This window comes from Falco punctatus (genome assembly GCF_963210335.1).
Source record: "Falco punctatus genome assembly, chromosome: 7".
Classification (NCBI taxonomy): domain Eukaryota; kingdom Metazoa; phylum Chordata; class Aves; order Falconiformes; family Falconidae; genus Falco; species Falco punctatus.
Window position 1 is genome coordinate 71,078,425 of NC_137587.1, and position 17,168 is coordinate 71,095,592.

Here is a 17,168-nt window from a genome sequence, read left to right on the forward strand (position 1 = left end):
GGAAGGTCACACCTGGTGCTGGGGTGGGGGTGCTGGAGTGACCCCCAGCCTCCTCCAGTCCCTGACCCTGCAAACACCAGTGCTTCTCCCCATCCTCCTGCTCCCTGCACCACACTGCCCTGTGCCAAGGACAAAGTCACCACTTTATTCACAGCACCAGAGGCTCTCCAGCTCCATCACCCTGCCAAGCAGCCCCCTTTTACAGCCAGGTGAGGGGTGACAGGGCTCAGAGGAGTGCTTGCCATCGGCCAGGCTTGGGAAGAGCCCACCGGGCACCCAGGAGCAGCAGAAAACTTCAGCATCACATTCACAGGAGGGAGCAGCAGCTCCTAGAAGCCAGGCAAGAGATGCTCACGACCCAGGGTGCAGACCTCGGGCCTCCCCCCTGCTTCTTGGTAAGAAGGAAGGGGGAAAAAGTATATAAAAATATGGAGTGTGCATCGTATGGCATCAGCAGCACCCAGAGGGGACGATGCTACAGGGATGTGGCTAACAAGCTGCGAGGGGAGATGCTCTTCCTCTGCCTGCTCTGCTCCATGCCACGTCCAAGGAGTCGACTGGTAGAATTGCTCTTTCTATATGTCGGGTGCAGGCTGGTTTTGGGGTTTAACAGATGGAAGGGAAACTTCCAAGCGAGATGACTTTGCCCAGGCCAGTTTCTATCTACTCAAATGTGGAGTGATGCAGGGGGAAGCAGCCCAGGTCCTGCTCAGAGGAGACAGCAGGCTCGGAAGAGCAACATCCCGTCTGGTGAGGAGAGGTGGAGGGAGATGCTCTCATTAGCAGAGATGAAGAGCACGGAGCCACGACGCAGAGTCATTTCGGAGGCTGCAGCTGTGGAGGTGCCCACGGCTGTCCCTTGGATCACCAGCAAGATGCTGGCAGAGTCCACAGCGGAGATGAGGTACAGCTTGATGGAGGCAGGGATCTGCAATGGAAAGGGTCACCGCAGCTTCAGACTCCCCCAGTTTTGCTTCTTTTCGGAGGGGGTTGTCCCCATTTCCACCCCGCTGCAGCCTTTGCTGTGCCCAGACCACCCTGTGCCTGCAGCAGCCCAAGTCCAGGGACCTTGGCTTAGCTGAGAACATCCAAGCTGCATCCCCGTCAAGACCTCTTCCCGGTCCTCCCTCTGCCCAGAGCTGCTGGAGAAGGTGAGCGAGCTCTAGGCAGCAGGAACAGGGGAGGGAGAGGAGCTTGCAGCACGGCCCAGGGCTGACACAAGCATCCCCTGCATCCCTCCATTCTCACTTGGAGCTATGAGGGTGAACAAACCCATGCCGAGGTGACCCCAGCCAACACCGAGCTGTCCTACCATGAGCACAGCCAAGGCGGCAGAAGGCTGGGGTCTCCCTCTGCGTCCCCAAAGCGTCCCCCTCGCTGCTCACCTCTATCCTCATGATGGCAAAGTCTGGCACAGGTGGGTCATAGAGGTAGATGCTGGGATCGAGCTGGCTCTGCGTAGCTGGGAAGATCTTGGAGCTGCTGGGTGCTGGCGTGTAGTTGAGCATCTCACACAAGGTGAGGACGTCGATGAATTTGGGGGTGAGCCCGGCGCGCACCGTGTTATCCGAGCATGCCATGCACTCCACGCAGTCTGCGAGGATGAAGCAGTGCTGTCAGCCCACCCCAGCCCTCCTGCATGTCCCTGGCTGGCAGTGGGGGGTCCAACCTCTTGCAGGAGACCGTGGCCACCCTGGGGGACGGTCTTTGCAGGGTTAGGAAAGCCCACGATGGTGCTCACCTCCGTGCAGGTAGGCATGGGGCTCATTGGCTCCCAGGAACATGGCTTCCCCTGGCTCCAGCCTCACCAGGTTGAGGAAATAAATGGTGAAGCAGCCGATGTCCCCTGGGTACTGGGAGTGCAGCCGCAGCAGCAGGTCCCCGTTGCTCCCCGACGTGTCCTTCCCTTCCGCCGCTGTGTGGGCAGAGACCAGGCGCAATGCTAGGGTGGGAGCTGGGGGGGTGCCCCATCCCCTCCCCTAAACACAGCCCCCCCCAGCTGTCCTGGAGGGCTGCGGCGGGCAGAGGGGACCCACCTTCCTGGGAGATCCTCTTCACCAGCATGTTCAACTGGTCGACAAAGAACTTCTTCTCACTCTTCATCAGGCGGGTGAAGCAGACACGGAGGGCAGCTGAGACGCCGCGGGGGTCATTGCTGCCGCTGCGCTCCAGCTGCTCCGCCGCCACCTCCCCAATCAGCGCCCGCAGCTCGGGGACACCTGCCAGGGGTGACCAGCACACGTCACCCCACCGCCAGGGAGCCCAGCACCCCCACCGCAGGGAGCCCAGCGCCCCCATCCCCACAGACCAGCATCCCCACCGCCCGGGAGCCCAGCACCCCCACCGCCGGGGAGCCCAGCACCCCCACCGCCGGGGAGCCCAGCACCACCATTGCACAGCCACTGCCTCCCACTCCGAACCCACTGCAGGAAGGAAAGGTGGCACCAGGGGTCCACCCCCTGTGACCCCCCTCCCTCACCATCCTTACTCTGGAGGAAGGAGACGATCTCCTCCACCGGCCGAAAGCCGCACAAGCCCTCGAAGGGGGTGAGAGCGATGGCCATCTCGGGCTTGTGGTTGGCGTCGGGGTAGTGCTCGGGGAACTGGGCGTGCAGCTTCTCCGCCAGCTCCTGCGGAGAGCAGAGGACCTGGGTGAGCTCCCCAGGGACATGGGGGCTGGCCGGAGCTGCCCCCCCCATCCTCGGGGTGCTCCCCCTACCTTGTTGGGGTGTGCCTGGATGGAGAGGGCAGTGTTGACCGACAGCACCTTGAAGAGGAAGGGCAGGTGACCCTGGAAGGCGTCCTTCACCTTTGCCCCCAGGCAGGCAGGGTTGGCGGCGATCCACTGGCCCAGGGTTTTTTGGGGGATGCGGTTATCCCGGATAATGGCATCGCCCCGGGGGTGCGCGCCCATCCAGAGCTACGGGAGACAGACAGACGGACCCCTGAGCCGAGCAGCCAGCGGAGATGACTTGTTTTTTTCTCAAGGCTGCTTGGCCCCGGCAGCGATCGATGAGGCCAAGGCAGCTCCCACGGGGGCTGAGTCACGCAGAGGCTCGAGGGGACCGGGGACAGGCAGGGGACCCACATCCCGACCTCCACCCCTAGCCGGCCGGACCTGGGATGGATGGATGGATGGACGGATGGATGGATGGGATGGGCGGACACACAGTCCGATGGACACACGGCGGGACACTCACCTCGGCGTAGGGCTGGTCGGGCTGGATGTGGGCAAGGGGGTCACTGCTGGCCACCAGCCTGGCCACCTCGCTCTCCAGCCCCACCTTCCCCCAGGAGTAACTCTGCACCACGCAGGAAAGGGGGAACACTGCGGGGGGAAGCCAGAATTGGGGGCGGGACACACAGAGACAATAATAACCCTCTGCCCCCCCAAACCCCTCCCGGGCCCCGCGGTAGGAGGGGGGGTCCCGGCCGGGCAGACCCCAGCCCTGCGGGAAGGGGGGGGGGTGTGGCGCAGGGCGTGCGGACCGGGTGCGTGTGCAATTTTAAATCGTTATATAGGGGGCGTGGGGGTCCCTCGGCCCCGCGGGTGACCTGCCCCCCAAGGGCCTCCTATCCCCACAGGGTCCCCACCGCGCTGGGGACAGCCCCCCCGCACAGGAGCCCCCCCGGGCCCCGCTCACCGCGGATCTCCGTCATGGCTCGGCCGGCGGGGCAGGGTACGGCGGGGCACGGCACGGCACGGCGGGGCAGGCCGGGAGCCGTAGTCCCGCGGCGGCAGCTCCGGCACCGCCTCCCGGCCGGGCGGGGCGGGACGGAGCCGGGCGGGGCGGGGCGGAGCCGGGCGGGGCCGGAAGAGGAGGAGCCAGGAGGGGCGGGGCAGCGCCCTCCGCGCACCCTATAGCGGCCATAGGGGAGCCCAGCCGGAGGCTCCTGGGCCCGGCAATGCCCGCCCGCAGGAACATCTGCAGGGCCTATGGGGGCTATAGGGGACATCCTTCTATAGGGCATATTCTATAGAGGATGTTCTTCTATGAAAGATACTCTTCTGTCGGGGATAGTCTTCTATGGAGGACATTCGCCTGTGGTGGACGTTCTTCTATAGGGGACATTCCATAGGGGACGCGCTGTAGATCCTGCGGGGACACCCCATGCAGAGGCTGACCCCCCACCCCTCCCCGCCAGATCCCGCTATAGGTGCCCCCCCTATGGAGCGCGGCCCCGCCTATAGGGTTAACCCCCGCCACGCGCTGTAGGAGGTGGCCGCCGTTGTGACGTCACGCAGACCCGCCCCGCCGCCGGGCCGGTCACGCGGCGCAGGCGCCTCGGCTGACCCGGAAGTACCTGGCGCGGCGGCGGCGGGAGCGGCGGAGCGGAGCAGCGGGGACCGCGCCCATGTCGGGCTTCGACACCAACCCGTTCGCCGACCCGGTGGACATCAACCCCTTCCAGGTGGGCGCAGGGCCCTGCGGCCCCTTCCCCCCGCCCGGCGCTCCCCCGCCCGGCGCCGGCGGGACGTGGCACTGACTGACGCGGTGCTAGCCAGTGGCGGCGCCGCTTCTCCCCGCCGCGGCCAATCAGGAGGAGGGGGCGGGACTAGGGGGGGCGTGCTGGGGCCGGGACCCCCCTAGGCCGCGCCGCGGGCCCGGCCCGCCGCCCCCCCCCCCCCGCCTCGCTTGTCGCCCCCCGCCAGCCCCGGGGTCCCCGCGCCCCCTCCCCACCCCCCAGGAGCGGCGTGAGCCCTCCCGGGGGACCCCCGTCCTGCGCGGCCAGCCCCGCCTCTCCGGGCCTGGGGAGGGGGCTCGGCGCCCCACGGCTGGGTGCAGGTGCCGGCGGTGTGGAAGCCACGGCCGGTAACCGGGGGGCCGAGCCCTTAGGGAGCGCTGCCGCCTGGGGTCCGCCGGTAACGGCTAGCTCCTGCCACCGGCCCGCGGGGCACCCCGCGGCGTGGGCGGCGGCTCTGGGGGCCCGGGCCTGGGGCTGCCTTCGAGGTTCCGGGGGACTTGGTCTCCTTTTGGCGGGTTTCTCATCTGCGGGGTCAGCCTCCGCGCTCTGAACCGGGGGGTCACCGACACCCCGGGGAGCTGGCCGGGAACGGCCTCTCCGGCCCCCTCCGGTGTGAGAGCGTCCGGGCTTTGGCTTTCACCCGCTGCCTGGCCTTTGCCGTCTGGCCGGGACGTGAGCGGCAGGACGGGGTGATGTCCTCCCCTCTGATTTCATGGCCAAGCCAAAGTGAAATTGTTTATCGATGGAGCTGAGTGTTTTGAGGATCTCAAGTGAAATCAGAAGGAAAAAAATGCTTCCTTGCCCTCGTGTTCACTTTAATGTGCTCTTGTGTGTCTCGGGAAGGGTTTGGGTGGCTGTGTGCCCGTAGCATCCCTTCCAGGGATGGGGAATATAGGGTGGCTCATGGGTACAGCTGCTGTTCACGCAGGGATTTGTCGCTTCGGAACGAGGAAATAAATATTAAAGCTGTCCCGGTATCTGATGGAACAGGGCCATGCCAGTGCTTTACTCAGTGTTTAAACAAAAAAGATTGGATGCAATTTACAGCAGGTAGCTCTGATGCCACGCTTACTTTTTAATGAGGTCAAATATATGTCATGCCATGGATGCCCCTGCAATTGTCTGATGGCTCTTCGCAGCTACAGCTGGTCTTTGTGGCCTTTATATCCTTCTTTCAGGAGCATGAGGTCTCATGTTCACCTTTGTCCCTTTTTTTAAAGAAAAATCTCCCCAGTTGCCAGCAGCTGGATGTGAGGAATCTCTTGACTGCTGCTGCCTGGAGCCTCAAAGCCCTGTCTCTCCAATTTGAAAGTGGCATCTGACGACGTAGGACAGCGCTGTCCTGCTCTAGTAAATCTGATGAAATGACCCCATTCCCTGCCAGGGTTTGGGTCCACGCACTGGCTCAGTGCCGTGCAGGGCTGGGGAGGCTGTTTGGCCACCCAGCTGGTGCTGACATCCCCTTCCACACGCTCTGGAGATCTTGCTGAAAGTGTAGAAGCATCTTCACCCTCGCAGCCTTGTCACGCTGATGAATGTCTCTTGGGCAGAGCACCAGGTCGTCTTTCCTTGCTGTGGATCCCAGTGTAGTGCTTCGTACTCTGCAAATCCTGCTGTAACTGGGGATCTTTGCCTTTTAAGGAGACTTCGTTCACAATTTTCAATAAGCTTGGTATAAAATAAGCTGTTTTGGTCTTCTTGAAAAGATCTCCGGCTCTTCTTTCTGTTGCTTATTATAACCAGTTAAGGAGAGATGATTAAATGCCTCTGTTTATTCAGTAACTTGCTATAAGTGGCAGCTATTTCCAGATGTTTGATCTAAGCTTCAGACAGGACTGGCAACTGCCATCCTTTTTAGAGATACTGATAATAAAATCCTTGAGGTTTCTCTTGGTTCATCTTCCAGGCTGTGGCAGTGCTCCGGAGTCTCATGCTGGTGACTGACTGCAGGACTGGTGATATATGGGGCAGTTACTCTGATATTTAGACAATTGTGTGAAGTTCCAGGTGACTACTCAATTGAGTTCTCATGCCTCAGTCTCATCTAGAGAGGCATCTTGTTTTGTTTTGTTTCTTTAACTTGGAGGAACAGATAGAAATGGAAGAATGTAATTTCTTGCATAGACCTGTTGCATCAAAATCTTTTAGCAGCTCTGTCAGCTGTCACAGTGCGACAGCAACTACATATTTGCATTAATCATTGCATTTGATAACAGTTTTAGTCTTCCTGTCGGTGCAATTTGGTCGAAAGGCAAAATTATTCTGTACTGGGGAACTTGATGTCATTTTTCATGACTTTATCCCTGCTGCTTGAGGAAGCAATGGTAGGAAGGGCAGCAAATGGGGATCTGCTTGCTGGCGTTCTGGAGATTGAGTTGAGCTAATAATTGATGTGTGAGCGTGAGGCTTGTGGCTGGATGGGCTTATTAAATCGAGTGGAATAGTTGGAGAGAGCCTTCAGGTGCTCAGGCTTTTCCATAGCTCTGAAGCAGGAAAGAAGTTGAGGAGAATTGCTTGAGTTTAACTGGGGGTCCTAACACCTAAACCCTCTGGAAGGAAAGGTACGTGGGGACCTTCAGAGCAGAGGAGAGCGTTACTTCCTTGGAGGGGAACAGCTGGTTAACGTGGCTTCAAGTGGTGCAGCGGATGAATTAAGTCCCTGTTTCACGATGTTAAGGATCAGGCCTGTGCTTGTTGCAAGAGGGTCAACTGCCTTTTCCTTTCTAGCCTGCAGAAAGTAACTGTAAAATGTGAAGCTTGTGGGCAACTTCTTGTTCATCTCCCCTCCATTTCTTCTGCTTACTCATCCTTAACGCTGTGTAGTCCAGGCTTGCGGAAGCTGGTGCCTGCGTATCGCCCTCTGTTTCACAGCTGCTGTTTTCCTTCCTGCCCTAGCCAGGGTGCAGAGGCACGTGTCCAAACACACTTCAGCTTTGTTGCAAATTCCTTGCTCTATGTATATGTACTTTACACAGACTTGCACAACAGCAAGCAAGTTAAGCTGAGCTGCCTTGCCTTGTCCGTGCCACAGAGTTAAATTATTGTGGGGTTTTTTCTAAGCTACGTGGTAAGATAAGAGGTTGATAAGAGGTCGTCTCCCTTTGAAATCAAACTGTTCTGCAGCTGGAAGCCGTGAAACGGTGGTGCCGCTCTCCCTGCCCTGGCAGCCTGCCCTTTCTATAGCAGTGCTGTGCTGGTTAATTTGGGAGCTATCTTTTTGAATGGAGGTGAGCAAAGGGAAGAAAACTGTGTATTTTGCCTCAGCGTTCTAGTGTTTCTCCTTATTTCTGAGCACTTTTCCTCCCAGTCTGACCATTCAAGCTCTTCAGGTTGTTACGCAGCCTTTGCTTTCCTCTTCCCCTACCTTTAAGGGAGTTTCTCTTCCTTGTGCAGTCGTTGTCTGCTGGACTAAAGTCAGGCTGGGACCTTGCCTGGTCTGGATTAAAGGGTGTCGTGCTAGTGTGCATTAATTGACTTGTAAGCTTCCGTAGACAGCCCATGCGTCTGCAAAACAGGTTAAGCTAAAGCCTCCAGAGGAGTAAGTGGTGAAATAAAACCTGTGCCTGGAGTCCTTGCAGCCCTTATTTCCAGCGTGGCCGTTCTGCTGGTGCTCCCCGTTTGTTACAGCCCTGCCTGGCTGGGGAGTTGTACTTCATCAAGCAGCATCTAAAACCTACTTGTCTGAGATCCCTCAGCCCAGGGTGATTCATAAACTAGTGCAACCTGTTGCGTAGGGAGTGCCTGCTATCGCGGAGATGTGTGAAGTTACTCATTAACTGTACTGTACGAGGCTTGTTCAGCAGAAGGCTGCGCTAAAGCCTCAGGAATGGCTCCAGAGTTACAGACCAGCCAAATGACTTTCCTGCAGCACAGGTACTTGCTCGGCCCCTGCACGCCTCTGTTGGTAACTCTCACCTTGTCGCAGTCTCAATTGCTTCTCACCCCATTAACCACAAAATTAAAATGACCAATCTGGAGACATGAGTTGCTGGGGAGGGAGGGAGAAAAAGCCACGTTTAAATTCTTTTTTTAACCCACACCCAGCTATCTGGTTGCCGGGCTGTTCTCGTAGTAGGATTTCTGAGTTCAAAAAGTACCTTGTTTCTCTAGTAGCTGGGGAGGGAAGCACTCCGGAGGTCAAACTCTGGCTATCAAAGAAGGATTTCTTTATGGAAGGCAGTGTGTGTAAAAGAGAAGATAAAAATAGCTTCGTGCATTGCAGGTGAAGGAAGAAAGGCATTCTCAGCAGAGGTGCAGAGAGCCTTTTTTAAACAATCAAACTATTTGATGGAAGTGACTGGGAGACGCTGTGGGTACAGGTGAACGCAGTTGTTATGGCAGCAGCGTTAAAACCTCCAAAAGTAGTTGGTGTCACACACCCAGCTCAATTTTCCTGGGCGTTTCACTTTTTCAGAGCAACCCTTGGCATTTTAGCTTGCTGGTGCAGATGTCCTGGGTGGCAGCTGACATAGCAGGACCAGTTGTACCAGGAATTTAATTTTGTGAGGTGAGGCTCTCCTATGCTTTGTGGATCCTCGCTTGCTTTGTGGTACATGTGAGGGTTGGGAGGTGGTCCTGGGTGCCCAGCAACATTCTGACTGTGGGGAATGAGTCCATGTCCTGCTTTGAGTCCCTGGAAATCAGGAATAACTTGCTGTAGGTAAGCAGTAGTAATCTGCAGAAAGGGCTCCTGTGTGGAGAGCGTGTTGTGGTTCTTCAGATGTACTCCTGGCTGAACAGGAGGTTACTTCTGCCCGCAAATCTTGCCTTGCTGATAGTCATCGCCTTGGTTATTCAAATCCATTGTCAGCCAAGGGCACGCCTGTGGCATGTGTTTTACCCCATCTGGTTCCCAGTTAACGAGCGGATGGAAGGCAGGCAGTAGATAATGTATAAGCTCGTGATGAGCCATGTACGATGCTGATTTGGTTTTGCTCTGTCTCCTTTCAGGATCCCTCTGTGACACAGCTCACAAACACGAGCCAAAGTGGCTTGGATGAATTCAACCCCTTTTCTGAGAACTCCCAGCTGGTACGTGCCGCGTGTCTTTGCACTAAGTATTTTGGTGGTGGTTTTAGTGGTGTAGAAGGTCCCTTGGTAGGAGCAGCTTGAAAAAAACAAGAGCGAGGCATTTGCAGCCGATTTCCTCACGGACGGTGCAGCTCATTGCGTGTGTGGCAAGCTGCGAGCCACCGCTGCTGCGCCTGAGCACTAATAAACTCCCAGCTGGAGCTCTCCACTCGTGTGGAACAGCTTCTCTCAAACTCACTGCTGGCTCGCAATAAAGCTATATGAAGTGTGAAGGGGAAGATGTTTTGTGGCAGGACACATCAATATTTATTTGGTCTCTGGGTTGGGAGCTGAGGTGCTGTGGCGATACCATTGATGGATCGCTGCAAGAACTTAATTCTTATTTCCTGGCTGCTGCGTGTGTGAGATGGGAAAAGGAGAACAGGAAACCAGGGTAAAGCAATATTTGTGGTTTAAACAACTGATGGAAATCCCTTTTTGTTTCTCCTTTGCCTAACAGCCATAATCCTCAAGTGCTGTGCCCCCAGTGCATTAAGGAGCTAACAAACTTGTGAAAATGTAGAGTTGCTTCCTGCTAGTGGTTTCTGGTTTAGTAGCGCTAAAACTTGAACTATCCTTTGCTAAAAGAAGCGATATGTAATGTTTTTGCCTCGTTGCTTGTCATTTATTTGCAGACAAATGCGGCACGGACGACGCCAGCCGTGCAGCCTTCTGGCCACTCACAACCTGCTGTTCTGCAGACGTCCGTGGAGCCCACTCCCCAGGTATGGCAGCCCCTCGCTGCTGCCTTCCCAGGAGCTGGGCTAGAGAGTGTGAAGGGCTCCTGTGGCCTCTGGAGGCTTGTGGGAGTAGGAAGGGAACAGGATTCTCTGGGCTTGGATGTGGAAAGCTGCAGGTGATCTTTTAAACTTGGATTTGTACCTGCCTGCTGAAGCAGGTCTCTATGGGGAGTACATAGATGCAGTTCTTCTTAGGCCTTTTTCCCTGTCCCCCTGGTGGCGGAGCTCACTTTGCCTTGTAGTCTGTTTGCTCTGGCTTTCCCTCTGCAAACACTGAAATGTATCCTGCTAATGCTTTTAGCTTAGTTCTGGTGACTGCTCAGACGTGCTCTGCTCCAGGAGTGTAAATGCAGTCTAGCTATATATTGCAGCTGCTGCTTGGACTGGCTGGCAAGTACTCGGCTGCCAGGAGCATCTCATCCAAAGAGCAGAAAAGCCAAGGCTGCTAGGAGAAAGGATCGGTTCTCAGACTAGCAAGCAGGCAGAAGAGATGCTTAAGAGGTGTGGTAGGCGTCTGTCTTGCCTTTCCTTTGAATGTCCTCTCCTAGCTGGGAAGGGAAGGGAAGCTCAGGAGTCTCGCCAACCGCTCTGTTGCGAGGTGCCTAGAGGAACGAGGTGAACTGGGAGGTAGAAGAAACTGCAAGAAAAGCATAGCTTTGCTGAAAGGAAAGGGCATAGAGGATGGGCAGCAGGCTGGATAGCCTCCTGAGGGCTCTTCCAGCCCTATCTTCCCATGGGATAAGAGAGGAATGTCTGGGTGGAGTTCTGCATTGATCTTGATTTCATCCTCCAGCAGGTAAGGCAGAAAGCCTCAAGACATTTCAGCTCAGCCACAGGTGTTCAGCTTTCAAATTGTCCTTAACCCTTGCTGTTGAATTGCCTTTGCTTCCATTCCAGTTTGGCACCTGCTGTGTTTGCTGGTGGTGTTGCTGCTGCCTCAGTGAGAGAAGGACTTACCTTTTTCTCCCCCTGTTCTAGGCTGTGGCTGCGGCAGCACAGGCTGGGCTTCTTCAGCAGCAGGCAGAATTAGAGAGGAAGGCAGCTGAGTTGGAGAAGAAGGAAAGGGAATTGCAGAGTAATGCAGCCAGCATTAATCGTAAGTACTGCTTCCTGCAGTGAGCGTGATGCCCAGGGAAGCCTGGGTCGCTTGGTTTGTCAGGATTTGCTGAAGGCTCAGCCTGTCTGAGTGTATGCAGCTTTTTTAGAAGCCATGTGTCTTTCCTCTAGTCCTTCACAGCTGTGGCAACCCTCTTGGGACTGTACCTGTCATCCCATAACTTACAAGATAGGAAATGAGCTCAGAGATGAGGTTCTGGAGACCAGCTCTGGTGGGTCTCTGCCTCGAGCGTGCTCTCAGCATCTGCATTTGGCTACGTTAAGTTCTTCAAACACCAATTTTGTATCGGTGCCTGAGCTGATGTGTGATGCTGCCACACTGAAGCTTTTCACTGGGAGCAATAAAGCGTTTTTCCAGTGTTGAGGCTCTCTTAACCACTGCAAAACAGTGTTATCCTCTAATCTTGGTTTGAGATGGCTGGATCTGGACTCGTAGTGCCGAGTGGCACTGATTGTGACAGCCCTTTGGCCATTGCAGGGGAATCCTGCCTCCCACGGATTTTTTTTACACATCCCTGCTGTGTCACCTGCTCTTATCAAGACCTAGCCTCTTCCAAGCTGTTAATGTCAGTGTATATGAATGGCTACTTGCAAATTGTGGCATGCAAATTAGTCTTTTAATGAGAGAGGACCAAGTGAAGAACTTCTCCTTTCTGTTTTCCACAGCAAGGCAAAACAACTGGCCACCTCTTCCCAAGAAGTGTCCGATCAAGCCGTGTTTTTATCAGGATTTTTCTGCAGACATCCCAGCTGACTACCAGCGGATATGCAAGATGCTATATTACTTGTGGATGCGTAAGTAATGGCTTGAACTGCAATTAAAAATTCTTCCTAAGAAGATTCTGTATCAAATGCTGAGCTTTGCCCTACAGTAAATTCTGTGGGTGTTGTCTGCAAGGGTAAAGTAATGTCTCCCTTTTTTATGAAGGCAAATGTAAAGGACTCAAAGTTTATGCTTTGGGAATAGCTTGTTCATGACAGAATTTTGGTTGTTGCGCAATGGAGAGACTTTAACAACTCTCCTGAGACTCTGAAAAACAGTGGATAGCACAGTTCAGAGACTGGGTGAAAAACAGTCTCAACTGTATTTGGCAGTTTTGGTGCTCTGAAAAGATTTAAGATTTGGTTGTAAGCAGCAGGATCAGATGAGGTTCTCTAGGTTAAGCTCTGTTTTCCTTTCAAGCAAGGCAAGGAAATTAGATGGCCTAAAGTCTCCTTAATTTCTGCGGAGCTCCAGGTGTTCAGCGAGAGATTAGGGATGCGTCCGAGTTTTCCAAGAACTTACTGATATTTTCTTCTCTCTCCCATCCTGCACAGTGCATTCGATTACACTGCTCCTAAACCTGCTTGCTTGCCTGGCATGGTTCACAGTCGAGGCAGAAAGGGGAGTAGACTTTGGTCTCTCGATCCTGTGGTTTGTTTTATTCACACCTTGTGCCTTTCTCTGCTGGTACCGACCAATTTACAAGGCTTTCAGGCAAGTACTAGCTTTTTCTGTAACAGGGGTGTGTCTTTTAGTGCGTGGAGTTTTGGTTTTATCTGTTCCAATCGTACATTGCCTGCAGGACTTTTCCAGCTCTTTGCTTCATTAAATAGATCAAAGCCACTTGTTCCTAAACATACTAGAAGTCGCTGAGGGAGCTTAATTGTGGTGGTCCTTTTTCATCTTGAAATCTAAGCCTAGCCAATCACAGGGTCCTGCTTTATTATTAATTTCTGATAAACTGTTTGGTACATTCGTGTGTTGAGCACAGTGCATTTGGCTGCCTCTGGCCCATCTTGCACTGGGCAGAGCTCTGGTTTAGTGATACGAAGTGGACGCATAAGTTGTGTTGCTGCGTAAGTTCCTCCTGAAATTGCTTCTCCTTAGCAGCTTTCCCCGGGAGAAGGGAGTTCACTGAAACAGTTTCCCTCCCTGTAGAGAAGGGAGTCTGTGCAGAGATCACGTCCCTGGGTTTCACTCTTGCTGCTGTCTCTCCTGCAGGTCTGACAGCTCCTTCAGCTTCTTCGTCTTCTTTTTCATCTTCTTTTGCCAAATAGCAATCTACATCATCCAGGCTGTCGGCATTCCTGGCTGGGGAGACAGGTAAGCTTGGTTTCACACGCTGCTGTGTCACAGCCCTGCATGGATGCTTTTTCTCACCAGGTCTGTGACTGTCGGAAGCTTTGGGGTCCGTTTCTGACAGCTGTCTCTTCTTTCTCCCGTGGGTTTCCTCCCTTGCCGGACACACAGCTCTGGCAGGTCCCAGCTGGGCTGCCTCTCTCCTCCACTCATCCCATCCTAGCCCCAGCGAAGGCACGTACTTTTTCTGCTTGGGGCCAGTGCAGAAAGGAGTATGTGAAACCTTCCGTGCCTCCTCTGCTGCCTTCCACATCACTTATTACATATAATACTTACCCCTTTTGATGCTGAACCTTGCTGACCGCATCTGCCTTGTGTTAAAATGGAGCTTTCCCTGGCAGGGGCTGTAGTGTGTGGAGGTGAGGGCTGTCTGACCTGGAGTCTGGGTATGGTACCTGCTGTTAGCAGCTTGATTCTGTCCCCAAACTCTTACTGAATTTCTTGAGTGTGTTGGTGGTGGGCTGTGCTTCAAAAATATAAGCAGAGAGGGTTTTACCCTCACCCTTTCTGGATGGTGTTGTACAGAAGGGGGAGTCTGGGCTTCTGGCGTGGCTCCAACAATCCTCTTGCCAGCAGTGCCTCGCTGCAGTGAGGGCACAGCCTTGCTGTTTGCCTTGCTGCCTTGGCTGTGGGTCAGATTCCAGAGTTTCTGTGAACAGTGAAAAGGTTAACATCTAGTGTTTTTTCTCCTGAGGGGGAGCCTTCAGGTGATGAACACAATGAAACTGCTGTCTATTTTTGCCCGCTGCCTGCAGAAGGGCTCATGGGCAAAGCTGTCCACGTGCTCCCTCCCCTGCTAGCTGCTGCTGCCTGAGTCACGGGGGACTGGGAGGGGGCACTCTGTTTTTAAGCTGACTTGGAGAGCGTGCTTTGAGCTTTCTGCTGTGTTTCCTCGAGCCAGGCAGCACATTTATTTTTGGCTGTAGTGCACGGTGTGCCTTTCCGCTTCCTGGTAACGAGCAAGAAGTTGTGCAGCGCATCGAATGGGACGGTTTGGCTCACTTGATTCCCTCTCTCCTGGTGGCACACGGCTTGCTTGGTTTAGCAGTTGGAAGGTTCCTTTCTCCAGCACGTAGGAGGGTGTTTTGAGTGAGGCATCTTGGTATTTTCACCCACAGCCAAGCACTGTTAACTCCCACTGTCCCCTCCTGCCCCTTCCCTTCAACAACTGCCAGTTTCCTCCTTTCTGTAGCTTTGACTTCACCCCTTCCTTCCTCTTCCTCCCTATCCAACACTTACATCCCTGGCCACACAGAGCTGTCATGGTGACATGTAAGTCTAGGCTTCGGATCTGCCAGCTGATCTCTTCCAATGTAGATGTATCAGCCTGTCTTTGCGCTACGTGGCTGAATTTTGAGAAGCTGCTTGTAGAAGTGACGTGATGTATGATGGCACTAAGGGTATTGGGTTTGCCTCTTAAGGCGGGGTGGGCTAGGGGCCAGGGCTGTAACGTGGGTGGGTGAGGTGAGCACAGCTCTCTTGTGTAGAGGCACATTGCTTGTAAAAATGAGAATGGAAACTCTGGCCCCCAAAAAAGTGCCTGGATGAGCACCTGGGTCCCTGTTTCCACAGCCGTTACGGCTGGTTTTGCACTTCCCTGTAGCCTTCCCCCAAAGGCTCTTACACAACTGTCGGTGCGTCTTCTCCCTCTGCTCCCTCTCATCCTGTGAATTGAATGCTTGCCATGCTCACCCTGCTCTCCTCTCTCTCGCAGTGGATGGATTGCAGCGCTGTCTGAGCTGCACGGGAACCTGGCCGTGACGGTTATAATGATGGTGGTGGCAGGGTTCTTCACGCTGTGTGCGGTTCTCTCACTCTTCCTCCTGAAGCAGGTGAGTGGCTCGGAGGCAAGGTGTGACTTTGGCTGAATCGCAGAGCCACAGATCAGGCTGCTCCTAGGGTATCCTGAGGTTGCCACCTCCTCTCATCTCTCTGGGGATTAGCTTGCTTTTGAAGGTGTAATTGGGGCACTGTCAGGTCAAGAGCTTTTAATGGAAGTAATTTTGCTTGTGCTTCCTGTATTGATGCCACATTGCTTGAACACTAAGGGGACTTGCAGGTGGGAAAGTAGCCTTTGGGGAGGGAAGAGGATGCACAAGTGCTTCAGTAAGGCATGCCATTAACCGTGCATGTTAGAATAAAGGAGAGTGTAGCAAGGTGTGCTGCATCAGCTGCCATCCAAAGACAACCAGCGAGGTCCCAAATGTCACCTTACTGAACACCGACATCAAACTTGCACCTCCCTTTTACCTTGAGTGTGTCCGGAGCTGGCCGAGCAGAGGTGGCCGTTGCTTTGTTTGGCTTTCCAGGGCCTTACAATCGCTGCTACCACAGTGTTGTGGGACTTCTGAAAGCCTGGTGGGATCGAAACAAGCACCTTCCTGCTGGCTGCCAGCCACAAGCCCCCCTTCAACCCTCACACAGTCGATCAGAGGAAGGTATTTCTGCAATTAACAGCAGAAATGTAGCTTTGGGGAAGGCAAGGACAGGCTGAACTGGTCCTGTTCCCATTGCTTCCTCCTCATGTTCTCCTAAATTGTGTCTTGAAGGAAATACCTGATGCTTGTAGTTGTGGGCACCTTCAGGTCCTGCTCTGCAAGTATCTGTAAATGCAGGGGCTAAGTGTCCATACCGTCACAGTGCGGAGAGCGGGGTTTCTGGTCTGATGCCTGCCATTTGGCTGAGAGCTCCGCGTTTTATGACAACTGAGGGTCTCCTGAAATCCACAGCATCACGTGCTGGGTGAGGTGGAAGCCAGTGGCTCCGGCCCATCCTCTCTAGCTGCTAAGAGAGCTGGTTAGCGATAGGGCAGAGGAAGAGCAAGCTGGCAAGCAAGGTGTGTGCAGCGAGCTCACGACTGCATGCTGATTTTGTGTTTTTTTCCGCTCTCTTTCTGTTTTCCAGGTGCATTCCCTGTATCGGCGCACGGGAGCCAGTTTCCAAAGGGCCCAGGAAGAGTTTTCCCAAGGAATCCTCACCAACAGGGGCTTCCAGAATGCAGCTGCTGGGGTGGCCTCCTCAGCTGCACAGAGTGCTTTCCGGGGAAACTAGCCCTTCCTGGGGCTGCCACCCCCTCGCTTCCTCTGCCATTGTCACTCCAACCTTTTTTTTTTTTTTTTTTTTTTTTCCTGAAGATGCACTTTTTGGGAGTACCATGTTAGCTCTGTGATGCCGACTCCAGATGAGAAGAGGTCTGGTTTTTTAGCTTCAGCTGGCCTACATTTATGACTATTAGTTTTCCCTGTCTTGTTTTAGGGTGTGGGGAGATAGGGGAGACATTCTCTGAAGCAAATACCTTTCTCTGTCCAGGACATACGGAGCATTTGTTTCTCTTCCTCTCCTTGCCCTGCCTGTAGCAGGAAGGCAAGGGGAAGGGCTTTTTGATTTTTTTTCCTCTCTTCTATTGGCCTTTGCTATGAAGAATTTGATTATCTGCTGTTTTGGAGGGTGGGGTGGGGGTGGTTGTAACTTGCATGTAGTTTATGTTGTTAATTTTAAGAGCAGAAACTGTACTTTTGGTTTATTACACTTAAACAATGCTGCATTTTGACCTCTTAACTGCTCGGCTGCCTGAGAGCTGGGGTAATGTGGCATGAATTAAAACCTGGGAGCAGGGCTGGGTTGGAGAAGGGAGGAAACACCTTTCTCCTTGT

The 17,168-nt window shown here is 54.3% G+C and overlaps 2 protein-coding genes across 3 annotated transcripts; one reads left to right on the forward strand and one right to left on the reverse strand.

The window, feature by feature from the left end:
- Positions 1–125: 125 nt before the first annotated feature.
- On the reverse strand, positions 126–4,126 carry MPI (mannose phosphate isomerase). Of its 2 annotated transcripts, XM_080396013.1 has the most exons (8): positions 3,645–4,126; positions 3,201–3,328; positions 2,720–2,920; positions 2,489–2,630; positions 2,037–2,219; positions 1,742–1,915; positions 1,386–1,594; positions 126–928 (listed from the first exon to the last, which is right to left on the reverse strand). In XM_080396013.1, the coding sequence occupies exons 1-8, from the start codon at positions 3,970–3,972 to the stop codon at positions 710–712; spliced, it is 1,584 nt and encodes a 527-aa protein (XP_080252139.1). In that variant the 5' UTR covers positions 3,973–4,126; the 3' UTR covers positions 126–709. The 2 variants fall into 2 exon arrangements, with proteins under 2 accessions (XP_080252139.1, XP_080252140.1); XM_080396014.1 differs by lacking the exon at positions 3,201–3,328 and having other exon boundaries at positions 3,645–4,073.
- A 96-nt stretch (positions 4,127–4,222) lies between these two features.
- On the forward strand, positions 4,223–17,073 carry SCAMP2 (secretory carrier membrane protein 2). The gene is made up of 9 exons (XM_080396022.1): positions 4,223–4,413; positions 9,418–9,498; positions 10,173–10,262; positions 11,256–11,373; positions 12,060–12,188; positions 12,711–12,870; positions 13,378–13,479; positions 15,230–15,347; positions 16,420–17,073. Exons 1-9 carry the CDS (start codon positions 4,357–4,359, stop codon positions 16,564–16,566), a joined length of 1,002 nt encoding a protein of 333 aa, XP_080252148.1. The 5' UTR covers positions 4,223–4,356; the 3' UTR covers positions 16,567–17,073.
- The last annotated feature ends 95 nt before the right edge of the window (positions 17,074–17,168 follow it).